Genomic DNA, 27,117 nt, shown 5'->3' with positions numbered 1-27,117 from the left:
TCGCCCGCTAATTAAACACTTGGATTGAATGCGCAGCAATGACGCTCAAACTGTATATAATTTGCAGTGTCTTCAGTAGTAGATGAGCGTAAATCAGCTTCGAAACAATAACGCTCACAGCAATTAAAGCAGCAGTGTCTGTGAAAGATTATAATTGATCCAATGTGTTTGGCTCCCGGAGACTGAGAAAGTTAATAAATCCTGACAGCTGTATGAAGTTATGACTATTTACAGTAACTGCATGTGGAGGTGTGAATACAAACAGGGCTTGTGACAGTAAGTTGTTTCACTCTTCCTGCACTGTGATTGAAAGGCTTACAGTACATACACGGTCTAATAAAAAGGCACTTTAAAAAAAAAAAATGCCGGTTTCATTTTTGGAATCAGCACCTTGCGCCCTAAATTCTTCAACTGTTTATATGTTTAAGTAATCCATCATGTTGTAAACCATCATTACTGCTGGCTGTCAGTTCATGGCTGAGAGGCTGGGTGGGTGAGGAGAGAGAGGGAGAAAGAAGCTGTTACTTCAAAGATATTTCCAAACCACTTTTCCAGAGGTTTTCCAATCCAAACCACTGTGGAAAAATCATGTGTAATGTTCAACATCAATGAAGAAAAGTGATACAAGAAGAAGTGTCTGCAATTATCTGTGAGCCAGCTCTTCCAGCTGTTGTTCACAGCTGGTTTATACTCTAGAGAAGCTCTTACTACAACTCAATAGAGCTGTGGCGACTGTTACAGTAGGTGTGCTGTACAGGTGTTCTGTTAGGAGGAGAGGTAGGACTTTTTTGTGTGTTCAGGTTGTGTTGCTTTGCAAAACACAAGTCAAACTCACGGCCCTGGGGCCTATGAATCCCTGGCATGGACAAAATGGTATAGAGAGAAAACCAGGCTAAGTATATGCTTTTTGTTCTTTGTTGTTATTTATTTACACCCTTTAACCCTTACAGATGGAGTTGTTTTCGAGGCAAATGCAGAGACTGCTTGCCGAAAAACTGCCCCTGACGTGAACGTGCATTAGAGGTTTTGCATGAATTTACCTGCCGTTCCATTATTATCTCATAGCGTGGTGAATGTGCAGGTCACAACTTGTCCACCAGAGCGTTTTGGAGTTGTTGGATTGTGTATTTGATGAGTTTGATGAGGGAAACGAAGAAATTCCATTAGCCTCTGTAGCGTAGCTCTGAGCAGCTTGCGGCTCTGCTCCGCCGTTCTAAAAATAGCTTGCACCGACAAAAGGTAACGAACCTACTCCCAATTTGCCAAAATGTTGAACTATCCCTTTAAATATGTATGTACGGTCCATCAAAGTGCAAAAGTTCATATCTGATATATTCTCATTTTGCAACCTCACGGTTAATGAAAAACAAGGTTTTCATTCATTGTATTCTTATTATTTCATTTTATTTTTATTGAGAAAGTTGACCATACGCTGGCTGTTCATATTCATGTTTCTGTTTAAAACAATGTCAGTTTGAGGCTTTTCAATAATGTCAGTAATGTGTGGTCCGCGACATACTCTGTGTTTAAAATTTTGGCCCCTCGTGTGATTTGAGTTGTGCACAACATCCAGAAACGAGTATGATTTCCAACACCAAAGAACTGATGCTTTGTGTGCGCATGCTAACCTTGTAGATATGAGCCTTCAGGATGTGATGTCCCAGCTCCAGTGTCTGCTGTCGACTGAGCTTCCCCCCCTGCCTGCAGAGCCAGAAGGCCAGCAGAGTGTGACCACTCCTGAAACAGATGGACAGACAGACGACCTCAGTGAAAACCATCTCTTTTTCATTCTCCGTCTATCACTCTCTCTCCTCACGCGGCGTACGGTACGGTACCTGGGGTCGCAGAGGAACCTGTCATCCTGCCCCTCCTCCCTCCAGACCAGCCACTCCCTGAAGGAGGCGTGGTTCAGCATCCAGCTGCCGTCACTCCGCCGCAGCAGGAACGATGAGAGCTGCTCCAGCCGCTGCGCGAACTCGGCCCACTGCAGCGCTCCTCCGGCCAGGGCGCCCGCGTTCACCACCTCAAACAGCTGCGGGAGGGACAGAGAGCGGACACACTTCAAGTTCGGTGTTTTGGTGCCTCGGCCAAAGGAGCTCATATTGTCACTGGTTATCTGTAAGCACGGTACTAAATTGCACCAAACATAGTGGATGGATGGTGATGGGCCAGAGGAGAAGTCATTCACCCCCAGGTCTTCTTTACAATGACTCTTTTCTCTGAAGTCTGGTTGGTGTTGTCTGACACTGGCCTTGGAGGTCTGCACTTTTATTTTTAATTTTCCTAATATGTTGATGGGTCATTTTCCTCCTTCCTTCCTTATTTTCATCTGAATAAGAATGTAAAGCAAGGCAATTTTATTTGTATAGCCAATTTCTACAACAGTTTGTCTCAAAGGGCTTTACATGGCATCATACCAACATCCTCTGCCCATAGACCCTCGCATCGACTGAGGAAAAACTCCATAGAGAACCTTTTAACATGGAAAAAGTTGGAGAAACCTCAGGGTGAGCAACAAAGGAGGGATCCCTCACCCAGGACGGGCAGACGTGCAACATGGAATATGTGAAAACATGGAAATGGAATCGGTCAGTGAAAAAGAGCTGATGAAGGCAGCTTGTGGTGGGGAGGCTGGGTCATATACAGGAACGGCAGGGAGAGCAGGCCAGCTTAATGGGAATACTGGATGGCAGAGTGGTGTAGTATATGAACTAACTGTTGTAAAAGATGCCAACTACACAACACATCTTAAATTATGCTGAAGTATATGAACAGAACTGGTTCATTGGCAGGGAGTGCAGGGGAAAGAAGGTGATGCAGGTGGCAGTTGGTGCAGGTAACCATACAGATACAGAAGTCTGCACTGCACTGTACAATATTATACCACTAAACACTTAGGATAAAGGTTTGATCATGAATAAAATGTATAACAAATTCTGACCAATGACACAATGACTCAATGGGACAATGCATTAACCTAACTTTAACAATAATTCTAACCTAAATCCAACAAAGTCTTCACCCTTGAGACAGAGATACAGTCTAAGTGCGGCTGTCACAGTCTTCACTGTTAGCTGTAAGCTGCCAGTGAGGATGTAACCTACCTGCTGCTCCGTCAGTGGGTGCAGTGAAGCCACAGTGATGTTGAGCAGAGGCAGGACTCGCTCAAAAGACGACTGGGTGGGAAACCTCATGTTGAGCTGCAGCAGGTAGACCTCTGCTAGACTCACAGGGACCACCTACACACACACACACACACACACACACAGTCACATGAATATACTGTATATATACATACAGGTGCATCTCAACGAATAAGGATATCATGGAAAAGTGTATTTATGTTAGTAATTCAATTCAAAAAAGTGAAACAATTACATTATATAGATCCATTATACACAGAATGAAACATTTCATGTCTTTATTTATTTAATTTATTTTAATTGTAAGGATTATGTCCTTCTGAAATATATATAATACATACATCTATATGCACTCAATATTTTGTTGGGGTAATTTGACTTGAACTACTAGGAATTGACTTTTCCATGATATTCTTATTTATTCAGATGCACCTGTGACAGTTAGGCATTTAAACTGTATTGAAACTGTCTATAGATGATTAAATGAGTTCCCTCATCACTAAAGGAGCATTCATTCATCTAAATTTAATATGAAATTAATATCTAATTAATTGTGTTAATTAGTTGTTTGACCTTGAAGCTGGAGCTCTTCAGGACCAGGTATCCTCTCTCTATCAGGTCCAGGGTCAGCTTCAGGTAGAGGTAGGAGCCTCTGCTCAGGCTCTTCAGGTGGCTGATCAGTTTGCCAAGCGCTGTGTTGTCAAGGCGACCATTGCTCAGCGACACGTTGCTCTGGATCTCGCCGCTGCTGTGGATACGCTGCATCAGGTAATCCTGAGCAAGAACAGACATTATACACATTATATACACATTATATAATGTATAACACATTATATAATGTATAACACATTATATAATATATAACATTATATACACATTATATAATATATAACATTATATATACATTATATGATATATAACACAACATTATATATGCATTATATGATATATAACACATTATATAATATATAACACATAATATACATTTAAAATGGGTGTATTAGCTCTTAACTAATGTGAACTCAGCTTGAGTTGATGAGCAGACAGACAGGCAGGTTGTGTGTTGTGTGTGTATTACCTGCAGGTCCTGGTCTATGGCGTTGTTCTCTTCCATCTTGTCTAGCGAGATACGGTGAAACGGTAGCGAACGAGTGGTTTCCTGATCGGATAAAAAGACAGAAAAACATTTTTTTTTTTTTTAGGTCAGTCCAAGTTTTCACAGCGAAGCTGCTCCCAATCTGTGTTTTGCCCTCTGTGGTTTGGCAGCACCGTTGGTATATTTTCATCTTCAGACAGATGTTTATCAAAACAGCCTTAACCCTTCCTTCCATGTCATTTAAACACAAGCAGCCTGTGCTGATCACTCCCTGAGCCCTTATAGTTTAGATTCAACATCTAAATTCTCTATACGTCTAATCCAGACACAGGCAGAACAAAGCGTACTTCTTGTTTCAAGATAGCAACCGTCAACTGTGCGATACAAACTGTTCCTGACAGATCTCATCAGGAGTGGAGATCTTACTGAGTGTCTGGATGACTTCTTAATCTTCCATCTGACTCATTTTAGAATAAGAACCCACTTAAACATGTACTTGATGAAGTGTCTCACTGAATTTGAAGAAAAAAAGACAAATTTTGTTCCAATGTGACCCTGTTTGACTGTTTAGTTTACATTCTCAATACAGAAATATGTTTTGAAATACAACCTTAAGTTACATTAACTGCAGTGTTAAGTTTTCCAAATCCAATAAAGAGCCACAGATATCATATTTCCAATATTATATCAAACAAACCTGAACTCAATCTGTCCAAACAGCTCATTTTATAACAATGAGGAAAGAAAACTGTGGTGAACCTATTCTATAAATATCTCGCTTCATACTTCTGTGGAGAGATCTTGCTGCTTATCTTCACTCACTTCTCTTAACTCATTAAACTTCAGGAATCTGTGGCCTGGTTTGCGGTTTGTAAAACTGGAAACTTTTGTTATGATTCATCAAAACTTTCTTCCCTCTTGGAAATTTCCACCTTCATTAGTCGGATTAATTCAGTGTTTTTATGGTTGACCTTAAAAAGATCTTTAAGTAAAACAAAACATTGCATGGGAGAAAAGAACCCATCTATGAATGGTAGATCTTTTTTTATTATTATTTTGTTATGATTCCTTGCTTTTATTTGCAATGACAAAACTCATTTTTATTTATTTGTTCCATTAATTGCTTTTTAAAATTATTTTCAGTTTGATGCATTTTTTTGTATTTTGTCTGATGGCATCTCAAACCAACTCCAATGAAGGAAGTAAAAATGGATGTAACGGTTAACTAATCTGACCTCACCTTGAGTTGATGAGCTCTTTGGCTTTGTTACTTTACTACTGACTTCCAAACTGACAAACAAAGACTTTTCTTTTTGTGTTTTTTTTTCATTTGAATAACAAAAACCTGACATGATGTGTTTTTTCTGTTGTTGTTGTTGTTGTTGTGGAGAAAATGAGCTGTAAATTGTCAGATTTTTGAAAGGGGTTTGGTGAGAATTGCTGCTGCTGAGTTGAACATCATTTTTTATTTTATTCAAGTGGCAGCTTTAAAGGGATTACTTCTAAGTTTCAGTCACTGCTGTCGGTTCCCTGCTGCGATGGGCGGTGGAGACTGTCACTTGAAAAGAGCTCCAGCTGCTGTTGACTTTGTTATACAAGTTTACGTCTACTGAGAGCTGCTATCAGAAAGTGACAAGACTTTGTATGTGTGTGTGTGTGTGTGTACCTGCTGACCGGTCCTGACAGTGGTGATAACCTTCAACCAGGACGGGAATTTCTGGATGTTTCTGGACAGGAAGGAAGTCAGTGTGTCGCCGTAGTCCGGCCGGTGGAATTCTGCTTCGTTCAACCCGTCAATCAGCACAATAAGCCCCGCCTTTTCCACATGCAACTTCCTCTCTGGAAAAAAAAACAACGTAAACCACCACGGATTAAAAACTGCCCCGTCACTTTAGCAGAACAGAACACGCCGTGGTCTGTGGTCACCTCTGTAGAGAGCGTCCAGCGGCTCCAGTATTCCTCTCTGCAGGGCCGAGCTGGGGTCCTGGATGCAGGAGCGCAGGCTGAGCACGCTCTGCAGCTGGGGCGACCGGTGCAGCAGCTCCCTGTAGGCCAGCAGCTGGGGGGCGTCACTGAGCATGGCGGCCATGTTGTGGACGAACTCCGGGACCAGACAGGTGTGACAGTTGTCGGCCTGACAGAAATGATATGAGACGACCTGCAAAGACAGACGGGTGTTCCTCTGGGTTACTCACTGAGCTACTACAGCTGGGAGAGCTGATGACTTACGTGACGTGTTCGTTAGTCAGCTTAAAGACCCCCGAAAGAGACATTTTAAAATTTGTGAAAATGCTCTGCTGATTAATACAAATATATATATATACATCTAATATGAGTTTATGTAGTAATTCAGGCTGTATAGGCCGTCATAGCACATAAAACAACAAATTTATTACATTACATTTAAATATAGAAATATAAAAAGGGAATAATATATATCTATATCTTCAAGTCAGTATCAGTACTGTACCCTCCACTTGAGGATATAGCATTATTCCCTTTTTACATTTCTATTTTTAAAGACAAACGTCTCTAATTTGTTGTGTGCTATGACAGCCTATACACCCTGAACTATTACATAAACTCCTATTAGATGTATATATATATATTTGTATTAATGACATTTTTGTATATACACCACTCTCTGTACTATGTTCAATATGTGTACGAGTAATATGTACGAGTAACTGCTGCACAATCAGTGTTAATGGATGATTGTTTACTGATTGGGACTGATACATAGCAGGTGTGTGAGTATGACGTGACTTTTAAATATGGCGTCTGTAGTACTGTTAACATCTGAAGAAGAGCTTGCAGCTCGAAACGTCATGAGTATTTCATACAATTTTTTGCACTGGAGCCATATGGTGTTGCGGACCCCTTCTTCTTTTTGTTCCCTGCTTTGCTTACGTTGGTCCAGCACCCACCCGACATGGGTTTTTGGATGTGCGTGCTGTTTTTCATTTTTGCTTTGTACAGATAAAACAACAGACACCTAAAAACTGTACTCTCTGATTCTCAACCATGCAGTGGATCTACATTCAGTAAAGTGGGGACACACTACCTGTCCTGCGAGCTTCCTCAGCGCCTCCTTCTGCCTCCTCCTCATCTCTGGAGTTCCTGGACAGCTCCCACCTCCTCCTTCGTCCCCTCTTCCTCCTCCTCTTCCCAAGGAATCGTTGGAGAAAGAAACAGGCGCTACATCTGCAGGGAGGGTGCAGATGACAGAAATGTCAGCACAGATGTAAACACACACACACACACAACCGCCTCTCTGTTTCCATGCAGTTGTTGTTTTTGTCGAGACTGCCACAGCTGGTTTGAGAAGTTTCTGCGTGATGACTCAGCTGTTTCTAGCTGACTGAGTAGGTTGATCTTCATGGCTGGAATACCTCACTGGGGGTCCACTCATGTGATATGAGCTACTGCCAAAAACCTACAATGTCCACTTTTCTATCAGGTTCAACTATTATAGCTAACAAATTCAGGACAGGTATGAAAGTATAACAGAAGGGTGCTTTATGTATCTCTATCTAAATTTGTTTATGTCCCACTATGACATTTAGCGATGGATAATATTAATGAATTTCATTCCCCTTGCTGACTAAGTTTGGCTTAAAATAAAACACGATTTACGTTTGATACTGTTTGGTAAAAAAAAACGTAAGTCTCAAACTGTATGTAAATACAAGTGTTGCTTTGTTAATGAATAATGGAGGATTGTGAGGGAGGAGGTCCAATGTGTAAAATAACTCAAATAAAATGCCAGATAATAAAAAATTGAGGCTGAGTAATTTCTCATAGGAGGTTATGACTGAAGTAACATTGATGTTACGTTAGGCTAGATACGTTGCCCACGATAAAAAAAATATATATATTGTCATACAGTGATCCCTCTGTATTTGATATGACAATCATCTGACATTAATCACAATGTCTGTGTGCGAAACGTTCATCGTTCATTCACCAATATTTGTTATTATACGCTAGTGCTATTCCCCTCTGAGTCCGGGGTTAGCTGTTATCAACATCTGGGGTCTGTAGGTTGACCTACTAACCTCTGACCTGGATGATGTCATCCCTGAGCGCGGCGCAGCACGGCTTGTTTACCTGAAAGTTGCTACTGCTAATTCTATGGTTCATTTCCGCGTGTTATCGAATTGAATGCCGCGCAGCGCTCGGAGATGACATCATCTAGGTCAGAGGATGTTGATAACAGTTAACCCTGGGCTCAGAGGGGACTAGCACTAGCGTATCATAAGAAAATATTGGTGAAATTGAAGAATTTTGCAGTGGATAATGTGTTATTTAAAGGATGTATTCCGCTGCTGATATAGGTGGCTCTCGGCTGGATCTAATTTCACCAAAGTTATCTGGGTGAGAAAATGATCGTATTTTATGCTAGAAATAAGGTCCAGATTGTAAAAAAAATGGAAATTCCCCTTTAATTCACTGCATGATGGTTTAGGTTTCACAGAATTTGACGACTTAGATGAAACAATGGGAAACAAGCACACAGTCTTTGTGTAAGAGTATTGGAGGAATCCACTCAGAGCACCTCCATGTTCTAATGAAAATATGAATATTATCTCCCACCCCTGGATTTAGTCTCTTTGTGTGAACTTTTGAGATTGTTCTCAAATTAAACTCAACATTTTTCAATTCATTGAGGTGAGAAGGTCTCGAGAGATAAAGCTCACTAAATGTCTGATTAGCAAAGTTTCCGCTTACGTTTGGGAATGGTTTGGCTCCCAGCAGCCGTCGGCCACATTCGGTTTCCGTGACAACTGAGCGCGACCAGACGGGCGATGATGGCGGTCTTGCCGAAACCCATGTTGCCGATGATGACCACGCCCTGGCTGGTCGACGCGTCGTCCCTGGAGAGACAGGCCTCCACTTCCTGAAAGAGCCACTCCCTGCCAGTGAACAGCCAATCGGACGAGAGGCCAGGAATCTCAAAGTGGAGGGGCTTCAGGTTGAGAGACGGGGTGAAACGAACTGTTGAGAGACAGAGAGAGAGAGAGAGAGGGGATGAGCGACGTGGTGTGATACAGCTTGATAGAGTTTACAGTTTGAGAGTATGGCTACGTTCACACTGCAGGTCGTAATGTACAATTCCAGTTTATTGCTCAAATCCGATTTTTTGTTTGGCTGTTCACATTACGTCATTAAATGTGGCCGGTCTACGGCTCACGCTCCTGAAGTGGCCCGCATGCACAGTTGATCATTGATGACATCACGCCACAACGGTGTTTACGGAAGCGAACATGGCAATGGCAACTGGTTTTGTAGGACTTTATGGCGGCTGCTAAAAAAAAAAGAAATTCACATTGGCTTTGTACCCTGGTCTCCTGTTTGCTAGATTAGCATCTCTCCCAACTACGCTATCAACCTTGCTCTGATATCCATGTTTTGATTCTGTTCCTGGCTCCCGCCTGTGGCACACTTTTTTTTTTCCGATCAACTTTATTTGTCATTCATTTACAAAATAGTGCAGCGCGGATCATAATTATGTCAAAGTCGCTTTAAATGTGACCTGGCTGTTCAGATTGCAATCGCATTAAAAAAAATCCGATACGTATCCGATTCGGTACCACATTTAAAAGTGGCCTAATTTTGATTCGAAAATGTCAGATTCAATGCGACTTGTGCTGTTCACACTGTCAAAAGCAAATCAGATATGGGTGTGTGTTTACCTCTGTGGTCCTGACAGCTCCCAGAAGTCTGTCTGGGCATTCTGAGCGATGTCCTCGAAGGGACGTGTCTCTGCTGATCGTCCAGGTAGGCCAGGTCTTCAAGGTGGGCGGAGCTAGTGGCTATGGAGAGAGAATAAAAAAAACAGGAAAAATGTCAAATATGAAGGTTTTAAAACTGAAGCACTGCAGAAACACATATATATTTTCCACAAAAGTTTAAAAAGATTTAATATCTGTACAAATTCAAAAGTTGTTAACCTGAACTGCTGTGGTGGAAAAGTCCTGTTTTACACCCAGAGCAAACACATAATTATCATGGAAGCCATCACTTTGTCTTTGTTCGCTGACTATCAGCAGTGAGCTCACTGTAGCTGAGAACGAATGATGTGTTTCCTTCCTGACAGGAAAGAGTGTGTGGGAGTGCACTGCTGGACTGGAAACAGCTTGATTCACACACATACTGTACGCATCATGCACACACACACACACACACACACACACACACACACACACACACACTTCATATCATCTATCATTCATTTGCTATTTTACCTGCTACTGAATTAGGGCGGGGCATGAGGTAGAGCGGTATGGAGTGGGTGGAGCCTGAAGAGCGAGCAGCGCCAGGGTGGAGTTTGTTGAGGCTGTACGTGGAGGCGGCCATGTTGTCATCCACCCTGTACAGAGATCCGTCATTCGGATGTCCTGTCGCTACCATGCAGGAAGAGGAGGTGGAGGCCACCACTGTTCGGCCCCCCTGCTGCCAGAGGTTGAGGCTGCTCCCATGGTAACCATCGCCAGTGTATTTGGCGCTGCTGTCCTGCTCTGCAGCCGACTCTGCGGAGTAGCTGGTCAAGGTGGCTGAAAGGAAAAGGGTGGGATGAGGGGCGGAAAAAGGTTAATAGCTTTGCAGTGTAGGGATTTCTTTTTTTTAGAAGTGAGTGCATCTGCTGCATCTCACCTATGATGCCGCTGTCTCTGCTTTCCAGTGTTGAGGTGGGAGAGGTGACAGAGGCTTGTGCGGAGGAGGAGGAGGCATGCTTGTTGTTGTTGTTGCCCTCTTCTCCAGCAGGGCGCTGTAGCGTGGAGCAGGGCGAGGTGCTGCTGCTGGCCAGACTGGAGGACGGAGAGATCCTCTGTGGGGAAGACAACAGACTGTATCCTCTACTTTCTGCTGTATAATTATGAGATGAGACATCAAGAATAAAAGAGAATAACACCACTCAGAGGGCACAGACCTCCTCCGTTCGGGGCCAAACATTCACCAGGCTTCAGATAAAAATAAAAAAGAATAAAATTTGGATCCACCCTGAATTTCAAGATTCTTCTCCACTCCCTTATCCGACACCACGCTTGGTGCAAATAGTTTTGTTGTACAGTTCTCCTACTGTCAAACATATTGGCAGTGCTAACAGATACAGTAGATAGGTAGATAGGTAGATAGATAGATAGATAGATAGATAGGTAGATAGATAGATAGATAGATAGATAGATAGATAGATAGATAGATCGATCTTAGATCGATCGATCGATCTTAGAACTTAAAGGGATAGTTCACCCTAGAATGATATTTCGCTCATTATCTACTCACCCTCATGTGGACTAAGGGCTGGAAGAAGTTTGAGAGTCCTCCGTCCCTTCTCTGAGTTACAGGGGGTCTCAGCGTAGCAGTGCATGTCCATATAACGGTTGTAAAGGGACACCAGAGCTCTTCGTAAAAAAACACACACAAAAAAACATCCAAATACCTCCATGCTGCTTGTATGTAATGTCCGTCTTGTGCTGAAGCCCCAAATTGCGTAATTGTCCCGAAAAAAATTAAATAAGTCTATATTTTAAGCTTGTTTGTAGCGGAAGCTTCTCAAAGCTCCTCTTCCTGGTCCGTCCAAATCTCGCGTGATTCGCAGTAACCGCACTGACGCCGGCGCAAATCACGCGAGATTTGGACGGACCAGGAAGAGGAGCTTCCGCTACAAACAAGCTTAAAATATAGACTTATTTAATTTTTTTCGGGACAATTACGCAATTTGGGGCTTCAGCACAAGACGGACATTACATACGAGCAGCATGGAGATATTTGGATGTTTTTTTGTGTGTGTTTTTTTACGAAGAGCTCTGGTGTCCCTTTACAACCGTTATATGGACATGCACTGCTACACCAAGACCCCCTGTAACTCAGAGAAGGGACGGAGGACTCTGAAACTTCTTCCAGCCCTTAGTCCACATGAGGGTGAGTAGATAATGAGCGAAATATCATTCTAGGGTGAACTATCCCTTTAAACACAATGAAGAAAACACATTAAAAACAATAGGGCAGAATCTATATACAGTATTGCACATGTATTATTGTATTGCACATCTTGGTTTGAGTGAACCATTATGTTAAAAATGCTACTTAAGAGATACATAATCTTGGAATTTAAAATCAACTTGTTGAAGCTATACATAAAATTCGCAGTACTTGAGTAAAATTTCTAGTGCAGGATTGACATATTATCTTCCTTGTAAGGGTATTTGTACATTGTGGTGTTTCTAAGTTTAGTAAAAGGTCTAAGAGGGGATTTAATAGCTCAGAGTTGTAAGATAGCTACAGTAACACTAAAACACTGGCTTCACTTTGATGCTTAGCAATAAACCAAGCTCACAGACAGCATAGTTAACTAGCTTTGTAGCGTGTTAGGCAAATGTTTTAAACCTCAAGTGTTTCAATTACTGTTTGTGTTTATTTATAGCAGCCGCCATTAATTGGTTGATTGACAAATACCACAACAATCTGTATGCCCAATCTAACAGCTAATTAGCTAGATCTGATAGCAGTGGTTTAGTTACTGTAATAGGACATGTGGGGAAATGCTAGTATGTGATAACAACAGCATTTCTATAATGAAATAATATCTTTAAACAATCCAGTTTTTGTGACAATGAATGTTGAAGTAACATTTATTAACAATGGTTTGAGTTGAGTGCAGTATAGTAGTGGTCGAAGTCAATCCCGACACAACATGGTGGCAGGGTACAGAGTGGGTAGTTTACCTGTCCATCATCCTGGGCAGGGTAAGGGGACCCTGGGTCTCCAGTAATGACCTTGTCCCCCAGCAGGAAGCCCAACCTGGTCATCAGAGCATCAGCTGCCTCGTCTACTGAGGGGGGCGGTCCTAACTCCTCATCCTCACCTGGAGTGGTACAAAGTAGAGGAAAGGTCAAAACAGGTCCGTCACATTTTTGATTAGTCACTGACAAGTTTCAGGTAAAAAGGTGAAAAACAGCTGACTCACTGCTGGTGGTAGCTTCATATCTATCTTGAGACAGTTTTTTCTTTTCTTTTTTGTCAGGTACAGAAACAAATCAATGAAGTATCCCTTTAATGCATGGACTGTGTCCTCAGATGGACATGGCGGGAGGAGGTTTCTGTAGAGCAGCTCTGAGGCTCAGTGACCTGCTCTACCATAGCCATCTTGACAGTGTCTCCACCTAACTCCCAGCTAATCCAGAAATGGTTAAAGAGGGTGTGTGTGTATATGTGTGTGGAGTCAAGACTTTGGTGTATGCCAGCTTCTAACAAAGAGGCCACACCCTCAGTTATGCAGAACTTTAAAAGGGATAGTTCAACATTTTGGCAAATTGGCCCATTGCCATAATCCATAGTTTTAGGAGTAGGTTCGTTATCTTTATTTGTCGGTGCAAGCTATTTTTAGAGCGGCGGAGCAGAGCCGCGAGCTGCTCAGAGCTATGCTATGGAGGCTAATGGGATTTCTTGGTTTCCTTCATCAAACTCATCAAATACACAATCCAACAACTCCAAAATGCTCTGGTGGACAAGTTGTGACGGAATGTTACGAGACTGAGTTGTTTTCGAGGTAAATTCATGCAAAACCGCTGATGCGTGTTCCCGTCTGGGGCAGTTTTTTGGCAAGCAGTCTCTGCATTTGCCTCAAAAACAACTCTGTCTCATAACGTTTCATTATTATCTCATAGCGTGGTGAATGTGCAGGTCACAACTTGTCCACCAGAGCCTTTTGGAGTTGTTGGATTGTGTATTTGATGAGTTTGATGAGGGAAACCAAGGTAACAAACCTATTCTTAAAACTATAGGGATTATGGTAATGAGCCAATTTGCCAAAATGTTGAACTATCCCTTTAAGCTTTTATACAATACTGTGTTTGTTAGCCTATAAAAATTGCACAGTTGTAATGAAGAAAGAAATTTGCTGTAGGAACTACACCTGATTTTGTTCCAGGTTGTTAACATATTTCTTTTCTTTCTGCTGTAACATTAGTCATTTTAACATGGGAGTCTATGGAGACTGACTTGCTTTTAGAGCCAGACTCTGGTGGTCGTTAGGGGAACTACAGGTTTTGGCTCCTCTGTGTTGACTTTTACTTTTCAAACCCTGGAGGTTGCTGCCTGCTCCAATATCAGCTTTACAAATACATCACCATCCAGGAAAGTCCTGCTGTTAAATAACAACATGGTCACGTCCATAAATCCAATTTGCAGTGGTGGAGACAGACTGACAGAGACAGGGACTGACCACTGGAACGGCCGAGGAAGCCGGCCAACAAATACTGTTCTCTCGGCCTCTCTATTGTCCTGCTGACCTGTAGCCCCTCCTCCACATGCTGTGAAAATGATATTTTGTCCAGTCAGGAAAGTAAGATGGCTATAAATCTGTCCAATCAGAGGAAGGTATGAAAATAGAACACATCACAAGAGTACTTAAAACACATTCACCCAAAAGGTTTGAACACAAAGCCCAGTGGGAAGACTGTGCATGTGAAAAACAATATTGTCCATATTAATATTCGCTTTCATGACCCAAATATGCCAAGAGGAGAGGAGCAGACACACACATGTAGAGCACATACACACGCACACACACAAGAATGTAAGCCACAGCATGAAAGCTCATACTCCGTTTCTTTCTCTGACAGACTGTAATTATGGCTATAAATTGCGGACTAAATACTAGAGAAGAATCGCAGACTGAAAATAAAACCAACTAAACACAAAGCAAACTGGGGAAACTGTGTGCGAGTGTGTGTGTGCACAGACATGCGTGTATGTGTGGTCAGCCAATGACAGGGTGTGTGAGTCGTTTTTAGACGAAGAAAAGTAAAATGGAAAGATCAGATACAGAACGAGCAGTCTTTTCCATTTCTGTATCATTAAGTAGTAACTTCAGAGTCCCTGTGTCTGTCCCTCTTCCATGCCTTCAGTCCTCCCTCTCTCATCTTTCATTCTTCCTTCCATCATTTCTTCCCCTTTTCTCACCATGCATCCTTTGTTATCCTTTCGTTCTGTCTCCATCTCCTAATTTCTTTGTTTTCTTTGTCCTTTCATTCTCTTTCTTCTCATAATTTTCTTTCTTTTGTCATGACTGGCTTTTCCCCCCATATTCATTTCCTCTTTTTCTCCTCTCTCTACCTAGAGACAAGGAAGAAAAGAGGAAATATAAAAGGAAGAGGGGAAGAAAGGTCCTCCCTTCCTCCTTTTATATTTTCCCTTTTCTTCCTTGTCTCTGTAGGTGTAGATAGATACAAATCATAGACACAACCTCTGCACATTAACCACCAGCTGAGTCATCACAACATTATGCCTCTATATGACTCCCCTGAAGTGCTGACTGGATGGTTGAACAGTGTGTGAAGCCCCCTGCCCCCACACTTTTCCGATGCTGGGATCAGAGGGAGGGGGGGCTGCATCTGACAATGTGTGTGAACCAACAGCACTACACTGAGAGCAGCCTCACACAGTGATTTGCCCAGATGTGGGAAGATGAGAGCGTAAACAGGGTTTTACAGCTCTCTCTTCTTTTATCACTTCTCTTCTTCTTTCCCAAGTAAAACACTATGAATGTCTTCAAGGAAAGATTATGAGCCATTATCCCCATTCATGAATTGTTCTCATGCAAAACTCAAGTCTAGTTATTCCCAGACTATTATAAGTCGAGTGAGGAAGAGAACATCAGAGCAGCATAAAGCAGCATAACAAGGGTTTTAACCATGATTGGGACAAAGTACGTGACAAAGAAATAGGGATGTCACGAGAACTGATACTTCTGTTCCAAACAATGTAGTCATATGTGATATAAGACATGTCGAGTCATCAGTTTTGTGTCCAAACACTCCATTAAACCTTGTTTATCAGTGAGTCACATTAACAAACATAACCATGCAAGTCAACACACTGAGTCTTAAAGAATGATCATGCTAAAAGGCTTTACGCCGACATAGAAAACCTCACAGGGAACAGAGGAAGGTTCAGGGGACAGTAAGCAAAACTAGTAACATGTGCAAAATGTATTTGCATTTTGAATATAACTCACTTAGTGTTGGGATTTGGTGTCGGCTTTAATTTCAGCATTTCTTTAGATCAACTAAAATACTTTAAAGCATGAATAACAAAGCTTGTGTCTGGGAAGGAAGCAGCACTTTCTCACAGCTATCAGAGATTTATGTTGTATTTCAGACAAGGACAAAGTCCCCTGATGTCTGCTGAGCCTACATTTCACGTTTATGTACACAGGTTATCTCTCAACCTTGGAGGAGTGCGGCTCTTCTGTTGCGGTGGTAAGTTGATGGATCAATATATAGAATGAAATAATGATTGTCGTCAAGGACAGCAATATCAACCAGACCAGACGGGTCATTTGTTTCATCCGCAGCTCTGGAAATAAGCCGTCTGCCTCAATCACCTTCACCCAAAATCAAGCATACTCAGAAATCCCTTTGCGACCATGAAGGCCACACAAGTCAAACTATGAAAAGGTATCAATCATCTTCTATGTTAAAAGCTGGTTTGATTGATAGGACAGTGTTGACTTTGATGTTGGACTGAAAGTGACAAATGACGAGGTTAGGTGTAGTGTGATACTGAACATGTACACATTGTTTACTGCTGTTATGGGGCTTTTTTATATTACAGCTAAATCTAATTTGCAGTATTAAAAGGGACTACGAAGACTTTCGGAAAGCGGAAGTGTTTTCACACTACATTTCCCATGAGCCTCCGCACGCATGGTTAAAATTTTTGGACCGGCGCACACGGACAAAGGCGAAAGTTTTTGCCAAGAATGTTTTCATTAATCAAGAACAAAAGTCAGAGGTTGGAAGACGATCAGATACCGTCATAGTTCCGACCATAAACGATGCCAACTAGCGATCCGCCATGACCCCCCGGGCAGCGTTGGGAAACTAAAACTAGGAAATGCTGGGCGAGTAGACCACTATAAAGACAAAACGATACATTTATCGAAAATGGACCCATTAACAACGTAGTAACGTAGATTCATCCACATTAATATGAGACTCTTTTATAACCAAAAGCAAACTCCTCAAGGTCTCTTTAATATCAGGACAAAATCTAAGTCAGCTCACTCATTCTGGTTATAATAGAGATGTTTATATGAAGCCATAATAATTGAATGATTCACTTGTCAAAGCAAAATAAATTGGTGTGTAGATGTTTGAAATTGTGCAAAAACAGAAATGAATAATTATGTGTTTAATGATTTGCACTGTGAGCTGTAATGAAAACGACTGAGCGACCTGACAAACGTGACTATTTCTCTCTTCAGATCATTTGTGTCTCCTCCATTAGGCTGCCAGTAAATGTTTGCCACAGCTCTACTCAAATACAGCTGAAGATGTACAGTTTGACGGATCAGTTAAGAAAAACAACTGCATTCACTTTAATACTGATGAGCTGTTTAGAACAGGTCCGGTGAAATCGAGGGCTGCACTGATAAGATCAGAAATATGAGTAGGCCTATGTATGCAAAGCTACCAGATGCTTTAAGCAACACTGCACTATTCATTCACTTTAGTAATCAGTTTGAACAGAACACTGAATGAATGACAACCTGAACTCCTGTTCACCATCCCTGTGAAGACAAAAGTCCCCAGCATGAAAGTACAGAAACTGAACTATGTTCCATCAACTCCCCAAGCCCCGAGAGCACTTAACTAGAGTTGATGTCCTGTCAACAAACACAAAGAGAGAGAGGGGAGACCAGTGATCCGTCTTGTATCTCCTCATAGATGATATCATTAGATTCACTACGAGTTACTCGAACCCCTGGGGGCATGCAGCCACTGCAAGGGGGGGTGAGGATGACCAGAGAAAGAATGAATAGACTATGGTCATGTAGAGAAAATAAACATTGCATTGCTCATTTCACTAAGTTTCAATGTGGGTCTTTTTCAGTTAGTTAGTTGTCCCCCTATGGTTAAAGGTATAGTATGTAGGAATTACCCCCATCTAGCGGTGCGGTTGCATATCGGAACGTATTCTTGATGTTGCATTCACGTGAAATCGGGCAGACGTCAGACAGACAACAAACGCTGCATGTTACAGGACTGACTGCACCTGAACGCAACATCAGTGCCTCTGTCCATCCTCACACTACACAGTGGTGACAGTTTTAACAGGCGCTACCTGGAAAACTTTCTCCCCGAGCCGACAGCTCCGCTGAGTTTCTGTGGTTACCTACGGTCACACTGCCACTCAACGTAAAAAAAATGGCGATGCAACATGGCAGCCTCGGTTCGGTGCGCCCCCACTTATGTATTTGTAACGACTTGTAACAACTCATTTCAAGGTACGAGAAAGCTTTCATTTGTATGCGGGTGTGATTCGACTTCAGTGAAATACGTATTTATGAAAGCAACATTTGATTTTTGCTAATAAAAGCCAAATAAGTTACATACTGGGGCTTTAATGGTTGGTGGACATTCCTGCCAGAAAAGGTTAGAGACTTCAAGACTTTAAGGCACTGATGTCACAAAGTCATCTGAGGTATCATCATGGATCTCACCATCTGACTGAGAGTAACTGTTGTGCATCAAAACATCATCTATTCAATACCATACAGCCCTCTTTGTCAGTTCTACCCCTAGTGTAGTTGACCAACAGCATGACATTGGGTTGTTGTTGGTTAGGATGGATAAGTATTCTACATGTGAATATGTGTATATATGAGTACACAGCTTGAAACTCCACATTTTCAACAGTAGGTATGTGTTACAATTGCAAACTTAAAATAATGTTTGGATGTTTGAAACAGTGGCCATTAAAAGTGTGGATATGAGGTGTAATGACAATTCTAACCCGTTACAATGAGGAGCATTCATACATTCCCATACTATAGACTACAGTCAGGATGTTATGGCCTCTGTTGCTATGATTTTGTCTTTTCAAATGTGTCTGCTGAGTCCTCCTAACTTCATGAAGATGCAATACTAAATGACTGAGTACACCTACATGCTAATGGAAGCAAGTCAGACACAAGCTACCAGAGGACGTCACCAAACATGGCCACAAATCATCATATCTCCCCTTGCAGAAACCTGACAGCCGGCTGAAACCTTGTGACACGGATAGACTCCTTCGCTCTCACCTTCCTCCTCTCCCCTTCCTCTTCCTCCTCCCTCTCCTCCACTGACGGGATGAGCCACCCAATCCCGGCACAGCTCCGGGCTGTCCTCTCGGGACAAACAACAGCAGATGTAAATCAGCAAGCGCCGCAGGAGGGAGGAGGTGTGGCTCACGACATCGTCCATTTCCATGACGCCCCGGCCACAGCCGCAGCCGCAGCCGTGCAGCAGTCTCCATGGGCGACGGGAGGAGGAGGACCGCTCGTGCCGGCACCACTTGGTTCTGGAGCAGATGCATGGTTTCAAAATAGTCGCCGTGCAGTCCATAGCTAGCTAGGGGGGGTTCTGATTGGTTCAGAGCGCTTCCACGTAGAGGGTGGAGTCTGGTGAGTCAATTGCCATCACGCTGCTCGTGCTCAACGCACATTATAACATCACTGCCCAGTCCGCTTCTCTTTGGTCCTGAGCTCCTCCTTCTCCAGAGTACACAAAAGAGAGAGAGAGAGGGACGAAAAAGATGAAGGAGGTAGGAATGAAGAGATAAAAACAGAAAGAAGAGACTCGAGGAAAAGAAGGAGAATGACTGCAGGACGGTAAAAACGTTATGAAGTCTGTGGTCACAGCCAAACTCTTCTTATGTTCAGGAAAGGTTACTTAGTTCCTTCGGGCAGGCAGTAAAACCTTCCCCCCGGCTCACACAGCAGATCTGGACAGTGTATTCCACTGGCTGTTGTCCTGTTCAGCACAAAAAAAGAACAGCACTCCTTTTCATTCACAGGTAGATCCTCCTCAAAGCTCAGCAAAGACACGCAACAGCAACTACAGCATGAAGTGGGAAGAGCAGATCTTCTCCTAGGTGACGTCCAATCTCTGCTCAGAAATTCAATTCAAGTAAAGTTTTTCCAAGTGTTGGAAGAGTTTTTTCTTCCAACTGCTGAGCCTCCATATCTGGTCAGAAAGGCGACCTCCCTCGTCTGACTGCACTGCAAATCAAAACCTCCTCCTCCCTCCTCCTCCTCCTCCTCCTCCTCCCTCCTCCTCCAACCCCCCTCTAAAAAAACAACACACACACACATACAGGAGAGACAGCGAAGGACTGCTGGAGGAGGTGAGCCGAGAGAGCAAGAGAGAGAGAGAGAGAGTGCATGTCGAAAAAGTGCAGGCAAAGTTTAGAAAGGCAGTTCAGTTTTCTGTCTTGTGACAGAAGAAAAGAAGGACTTAGAGGAAGGCTGACAGAGCAAAGACAGACTGCAATTAAGGAGAAACTCCTCTTTTCCAGGATCAGAGGAGAACGACATATCACAGTGACGAAAAAAACTATAATCCACTTTAGCCCCAAAAATGTGAAAAATGCAGAAAGAAAAGTACTGGATAAAGAGACAGAGTCACACATCAGTTGAATGATGTTTAGATGTTTGGTTGATGTTTAAATCTCAAGTCTAGAGAGGATTATCTTCCACTAGATGTTGTTGAACGTGATTAAATCTTCATTTTTCAGCAATCCCTTTTGAAAATCTGAATTTGTTTTTGATCGAAACAGTAACCCTTTCAGTAAAAAGACACCAGGGAGAGACAGGATTAGGGTTTAGACTTAGGGATCTGGAGTGGTCTGTACACCCAAATACAAGTTAGTGAATGAGCATCAAATTGATATAAAAAAAAGGATTAAGGTTTGTAGGCTAGAAATGTCTGCACTCACTTACACTAGGAGGAAATGCATTGACGACCAAAACAATATAATTTCAGCCTTCTTGTACAATTGAACTTAAAGAAAAAGATAATTATTAAAAATCAACAGCTAGGGATTAAACACTGAACTAACATGACACCTCTGCTACTAAATTATTCATATTGAAATCAATATGATAAATTCAGATAGAATTTCCAGTTGAACTAGAACAGTTTACACGTACACAATGCGTTTACAACCAAACAGCAGACAGTAGCTCCACCACTGTCGGAGACAAAGTTTGAAGAGAGTGATGTCAATTTTGTTAACATTAGGCCTACTAAATTGCATTCACCAGTTGGCCAGAAGCAGGACTTCAAATCAACGCTAATATTTGTCTGTAACTAGCTACTGTAGGCTGTGTGTAAATATACAAGATTCTTGAACAAATGAAAAGGAAATACATTGTCTTCACAGCTTGTTTCTGCCAGTTGAAGGTTTAACTATTAAAACACGGGCTGGAAATTAAGATGGATGGAGGTTTTGTGACATCTCAGGCCATGAGGTGTCTCCACTGGTCATCACCTGACAACTAAAATGGGCAAAGAGGAGGGTCACACTGGGTTGAAAACATATTTTTAAGCTGGGGACTCATGTGACATATTTGGAGCCAGTCTCAAGTGGTCATTTGAAGAAGTGCTTTTTTTTTTGGTACTTTTCATTGCCACTAACAAACTAAGCATCACCAAACCCTAGTCCCAGTAGCCTAGAGCAAAACTGGAGTCTGCTAAACTAGCTAGCTTTGTGAGTTTATAGCATCATGATTTGATTTAGCTACTGCCTCATTTTATGTTATGTTGAATAAAAAACTGTTAATCAAAATAGAACATTTTCAATTACAAGTAACAGTACTAAGTACCAACACTATTAGTTTTTGCTAGAGTTCTATCAATGGCTAGCTTTAATCTGATTAGCAATAGCCACACAGTCTGCTGTTATTGGTTTTTAGCTCATTTTTTGAGTTACTGAGGGTTGAGGGTTTCCACAAAAATGATAGATTTCTATGACACAGTAATTTATCTTGTAAAATAGACATCAAAATGTTGGGTCAGTTTTGCTCAGTTTTGACCAAGTATGTGGTTACTGCATTTTCTAGAGCATAAATGACGGGATTCAGAAGGCTAAAACAGAGAAGAGGAAAAGCAGCGGAGAAACTGATATGTGAACTTGTGTGTATGCGGCTACACTGAAGTGAAAAGTTAATTTTTTTGTTTTGACAGAAAAAGTGAGTGAGAGAGACACACACAGAGAGACTCTGGAGAGAGACTCCACATGGTAATGTTTAGAAGAAGTGTGTCAAATCAACCCCGAGGAGGAGGAAGAGGAGGAGCACCGAGGGAGAGGAGAGGCTGGCAAAGGGGGTTGGGTTACATTTCTGCATTTTCTCTCTCGCTGAGGCACCTAGGGACGATCAAATGTAGGGTCAAAGGTCAACCCCCTCGCTGCCGCCAGACACAGCATAACAGGTCGCAGCTGTGTCTGCACGTACGAGAGACAGGGGAGAAAAAAGACAAATTAATCTGATGCTGGTTCTGGTTTCTCCTCCATTCTCTACCTCCTTTCAACCAGAACCTGGACTCTGTTGGGGGGATATTCCTGTGTGTTATGGCGTGACTCGACTATATAGGGACTATTCACCAAAGAATTTTCACATATGACTTCATCTTTTTCACTTAAAAACACTATCTTGATAACCTTTTTTAATGAGTCTTTCCTGATTGACATTACAGGAAGTTTTATTCAAACTTATTCACATTTTAAAGCTGTTTGAAGTTTGTTTAGTCAAGGATGTACACTGACGTACACAAAAAAAGGAATAAGACAAAACTGATAGGAAATGCATTGTTCCCTTTCAGTTAACACAGGAGGGAGAAGCGAGCACTCACCCAAAAAAATATAATAAAAGGATAAATCTTTGAATTAAAGAATCATCAAAGGGATATTTTGTGTGTGCTGGCTGTTTTCTCCCCTTGTCAGTCCCTTTCAGTTAACACATCAATATGGGGATTGTGTCTTCAGAAAACCAACCTGACTTTCTTTCAACACAGTGATCCGGGTCAGTGATACTGTAGCAGGCACAGGAGGGGGGCCCTGGCCCTCACAGGATGCATTAAGACCCTCTAAACGTCCATCTGCTTGGTGGCAGACTGAGAGAGCCTCCTATTCAAGCTGTGCATGTGTGGTTGGACAGTCTGGACAGTTTTCACACCACTGAAGCTGTTCAGACTTGGACCTAAAACTCTGCAGAACCGCAGCTTTGAGGAAAATATATTTTCAGGCCACATAAAGCTGTAGAGGCCCGATCCAGTCTGAGCAATAAATCCAGTCTACACACTGCACTGGTTTAAACACGGCCACAGCCATACAACATGTTCCGTGTTTATGAGAATGGGTGACTGCAAACGCTATACGGTTGTCACAGCAACCCGGTGCTCCAATCAGGTTCAACGCTGGCACGCAGCCAGCGAGTGGCGGCCACGTAGCAACAGTTCACCTGGAGACTTTGTTTATACTACAAAAGTCACACTAGAGGTATATAAAGGTAAAGCAGATCTTAGTGCCTACCGGTTCTTTTGCCCAGTCGAAGGTTGAGGAGGGGAGAGGAGGGAAGTGAACGAGTGAATCCCTCCGTCATCCTGACCTCTGACCCCTCTGGCTCGATGCCACCGCCACCTGTCGGGAAAGACAGGGAGGCATTGGAGACTTGAACAAAGTCGCTGTATGAAACCATGGAAACTACCGGACAAAAACATCCCTTCAACCTGCCAGCTCAAAACAGAGACTGGAAAAATAAAATCTAGATAGATAGACCTAGATTTAATGGAACTTCTAACACAAGCGCATGAAACACATAATGACATAACACTGAGGTACCGACCGCTGTTGTTCTTCCGGCCTTTGCCTCCCAGCAGCATCTTCAGGCTGTTTCGGAACATGATTCCCCAGGACAACAGGTCACACACAGACTTCCTGTCAACACCCCCTAGGGAAAGAAAGAGACAGAGTCAGTGAACTATTATAACTTAATTCCCTTTCCAGCTGACTGGTTACACCCTGTCACATTAATACAGGTGTACAGCACAGCCAAAAAAAAAACCACATGAACTTCACATGTGATTTTTGTTTTCACATGTGAAAAATTTTGCACATGGGAATCATGTTATAATTTGCACATCATGAGAAATATTACACATCTGCTCTACATGGTAACACGTGATCACATGTTATCATGTAGAACACATGTTAAAAATGTTAGCCTACCACATGTGGAAAATAGGTTCACATGGGAATTCACATGTGATTCACATAAAATTGGGCCAAAGCCACATGTTTCTCATGTGCAAATTATAACATGATTTCCATGTGCAAAAAAAACACATGAACTGTGGTTTTTCACATGTGAAGTTCATGTGGTGTTTCTATGTAGCCCCACAGCTCTCTGCTACCCAGTGCTAAAAGTGTTTGCTGCTGCATCAGCCCTTTAACTAATGTGCTATATTTTTGGTATTGTCTATTTAACTAAACCTTAATAGCCATGTACATGTGTATTCTTCTTCTTCATTGTCCAAACCTGCTGTCAACATGACCCACATGGCTAAACACTTAGCCCCCAACTCAGTTAGTTTGGTTTGCGATTCAAGTGTGTGATGCTAATGTAGCCTCAAGAAGAGATTAGCAGGGGGTCTGGTGGTAAGCTCAATAATTCAGCAGCAGGGCCTATTAAATATTAGGTTTCATTAGCAGTCTGTATTCAAAGCCCCAGATCTGTTTCATTTCAGCAAAAGAAATAATAGGGAGCTTTGGAGATGCTAGAAGGAATCTTTGAAACAAAGCCAAGCTAGCTGCTCCCCATTCACTGCACTCAGATAAGCTTTACTGGCAGTAGCTTCATATTTGACATAAGAAACAGGCAGTGTGATCCAAGTAAATTTCCTCAAATGGAAAACTATACAATTAACAACCTTCAGCAATTTCAAAAAATTAAAACTGGATATTGAAACCGAGTAGGGCTGAAACGATTCCTCGAGTAATTCGAGTACCTCGATTACAAAAAATGGTCCGAGGATTTTTTTCTGCCTCGAGGAATCGTTAATTTAATTGTAGTTCAAGCGGCCGCACGGACTACTTTCAATGTGGCACAACGTGCGCCGTAACGTAACCTATGAACGTAACCGTGCGGGGCCCCCCCCGCGGCCATCCGCCGCGGATGACGGCGGAGATGGGGAGGAGGGGGGCGGCGGTGAGGCGATGGCCGCGACGACCGGGGGGGTGGGGGGTGACGGTGGCGACGGTGGCGACAACACAGCAGAACAATCCTGCCTAGGAGCTATCCATGGTTAGGCTACTTAACCAAGTCTCTTGAAATATCAAACAAAGAAAAGGACTATGGACTGTGGAAGCTTGAATGGCCAAAATACTGAAGTTATCATGACGTGAACCATATGTTGCGGTGAGACCGTTGATTCGGTAGAAACCCGGCTTAACGGGCGGGCGGGGGCGGACGTAGGTGTTTGACTGAGGGAGAAAAAGGCGACAAAAAGACAGAAAATGTCTCTCTATAGGCACTATAGTTGTAACACGGCCCTTGCATACCACAACAGCACGTCTTCCATGTTGCAGCATCTCCGCAGAAAACATTTTTGATATCTTGAAAGTAATTTAATTTAATTTATTTTTGATATCTTGAAAGTAATTTAATTTAATTTATTTTTATTTGTGTTTTATTTATTCTTATTTATGCTAGCAGCAGTCGCCTCTTTGGTAATGTTTCAAGACCAGAAAATACTTGCTTGTGAATTTAAGAAATAAAAACAGTTGATTCTACAAAAGGAAACCAATTGGTCATTCATTATTAAGTGAAATATGTTATTTTCTCTTGTGTATTCATAATTTCTCTTTAACCAAGCAAAAATACGTTTTATCCGATTACTCGATTAATCGATGTAATTTTCAGTAGAGTACTCGATTACTAAAATATTCGATAGCTGCAGCCCTAAAACCGAGACACCAAGTACAAAAATTGTCGCCTTTGGAATAAGGGCAAAATGTACTAATGGCTGACAGTATCTCATTTGTCTGACTGGCAGGAGAATTATTACACGCACACACACACATACCCTCTCGCCTCGCCTTGTTTTCTTGCTATAGTGTGACTTTTGAACACACCCAACTTGATGTCTTGTAATCTTGTTGCTAGGCAACCGCCTGCTGTTGCCGAGCGATCCATTAGCGAAAATGTGCTGCATTAGAAAATATAACCCGGTTGGTGCTGGTGTGGTGTGGTGTGGTGTGGTGTGGTGTGTGGTGTGTGGTGTGTGGTGTGTGCTGGCCACAGGACTTAACATGTGCTGATCACTTGGCCTATACTTAAGCAACTGAGCAGAAGGTGATTTAATTAGAAACACAGCTTCCATGTGACTGTTGCAGCCTTCACACTCCATCAGACACATCTCCACCTTATAACAACTGAGAACAATCATCAACCATCTTAAAATCAGCTACGAAGCTTTTTGACATCGAACATATGTGTGACACAAACCCATGGTGTTGTAGAGAGAAAATGTATGTGAGCTGAGGCAACATGTCACAGCAGTAGGCAGATAGCCTAGATAGTAGACTGAGTCACTTTCACATCTACTGAGGTTAACATAACACACAAATTAATATCTATTTGGTACATCAACAATGTTACTGGTAAATAGTCACAGGTCAATCCCAAAGGCGAGCAAAATTTAATTTCATGTTGTGAATGAAATGTGAAATATTGAGCTGTGATAAATACTGCTAATGAATACTGATACCAAACTAAACTGACTTTAGATAAAGTAGGCCTACTAGACAATATTAGGTTGTGGACTGCAATGTAAACCAATGAGTCATGGATATAATAATACAATCATATATTATGTAGATTGTATGTATTGTCATCATATTGCACAGCATTGTTTTAGGGACTTTTTAGACTTTGTTTTGGTTTAGATTTGGGAGCAGATCAAAAACAAAAGTCAAAGAAAGCCTACTTTATTAATCCCTGTAGGGAAATAAAGGTTTCTGTAGCTTAGGTCTGGTCAGATCTAA

General features: G+C 42.1%; 1 protein-coding gene across 3 annotated transcripts in view; it reads right to left on the bottom strand.

Annotated features, from left to right (window-relative positions):
* LOC146983456 (protein TANC2-like) overlaps positions 1 to 26,278 on the bottom strand; it is a 43,659-nt gene extending 17,381 nt beyond the window's left edge. For 2 of the 3 annotated variants that reach the window (XM_085785045.1, XM_085785044.1), the window contains exons 1-14: positions 19,334 to 19,840; positions 12,969 to 13,108; positions 10,897 to 11,071; positions 10,488 to 10,796; positions 9,936 to 10,055; positions 8,971 to 9,237; positions 7,304 to 7,443; positions 6,166 to 6,397; positions 5,906 to 6,078; positions 4,222 to 4,302; positions 3,717 to 3,917; positions 3,105 to 3,239; positions 1,836 to 2,032; positions 1,629 to 1,737 (exon numbers count right to left, since the gene is read on the bottom strand). In XM_085785045.1, coding sequence (XP_085641171.1) covers positions 1,629 to 1,737; positions 1,836 to 2,032; positions 3,105 to 3,239; positions 3,717 to 3,917; positions 4,222 to 4,302; positions 5,906 to 6,078; positions 6,166 to 6,397; positions 7,304 to 7,443; positions 8,971 to 9,237; positions 9,936 to 10,055; positions 10,488 to 10,796; positions 10,897 to 11,071; positions 12,969 to 13,108; positions 19,334 to 19,637 — 2,583 coding nt within the window. In that variant the 5' untranslated portion in view covers positions 19,638 to 19,840. Of the gene's footprint in view, positions 1 to 1,628; positions 1,738 to 1,835; positions 2,033 to 3,104; positions 3,240 to 3,716; positions 3,918 to 4,221; positions 4,303 to 5,905; positions 6,079 to 6,165; positions 6,398 to 7,303; positions 7,444 to 8,970; positions 9,238 to 9,935; positions 10,056 to 10,487; positions 10,797 to 10,896; positions 11,072 to 12,968; positions 13,109 to 19,333; positions 19,841 to 23,604; positions 23,713 to 23,917; positions 24,023 to 26,156 lie in introns of those variants that run through there. The other variant, XM_085785046.1, reaches the window with a different exon arrangement.
* Positions 26,279 to 27,117: the final 839 nt, after the last annotated feature.

Source organism: Trachurus japonicus, chromosome 8, assembly GCF_045865225.1.
Source record: "Trachurus japonicus isolate A0001 chromosome 8, Traja_1.0".
In the NCBI taxonomy this organism is placed as follows: domain Eukaryota; kingdom Metazoa; phylum Chordata; class Actinopteri; order Carangiformes; family Carangidae; genus Trachurus; species Trachurus japonicus.
Note: the sequence above shows the minus strand (reverse complement) of the source record. Positions and strands in the feature narration are given on the sequence as shown.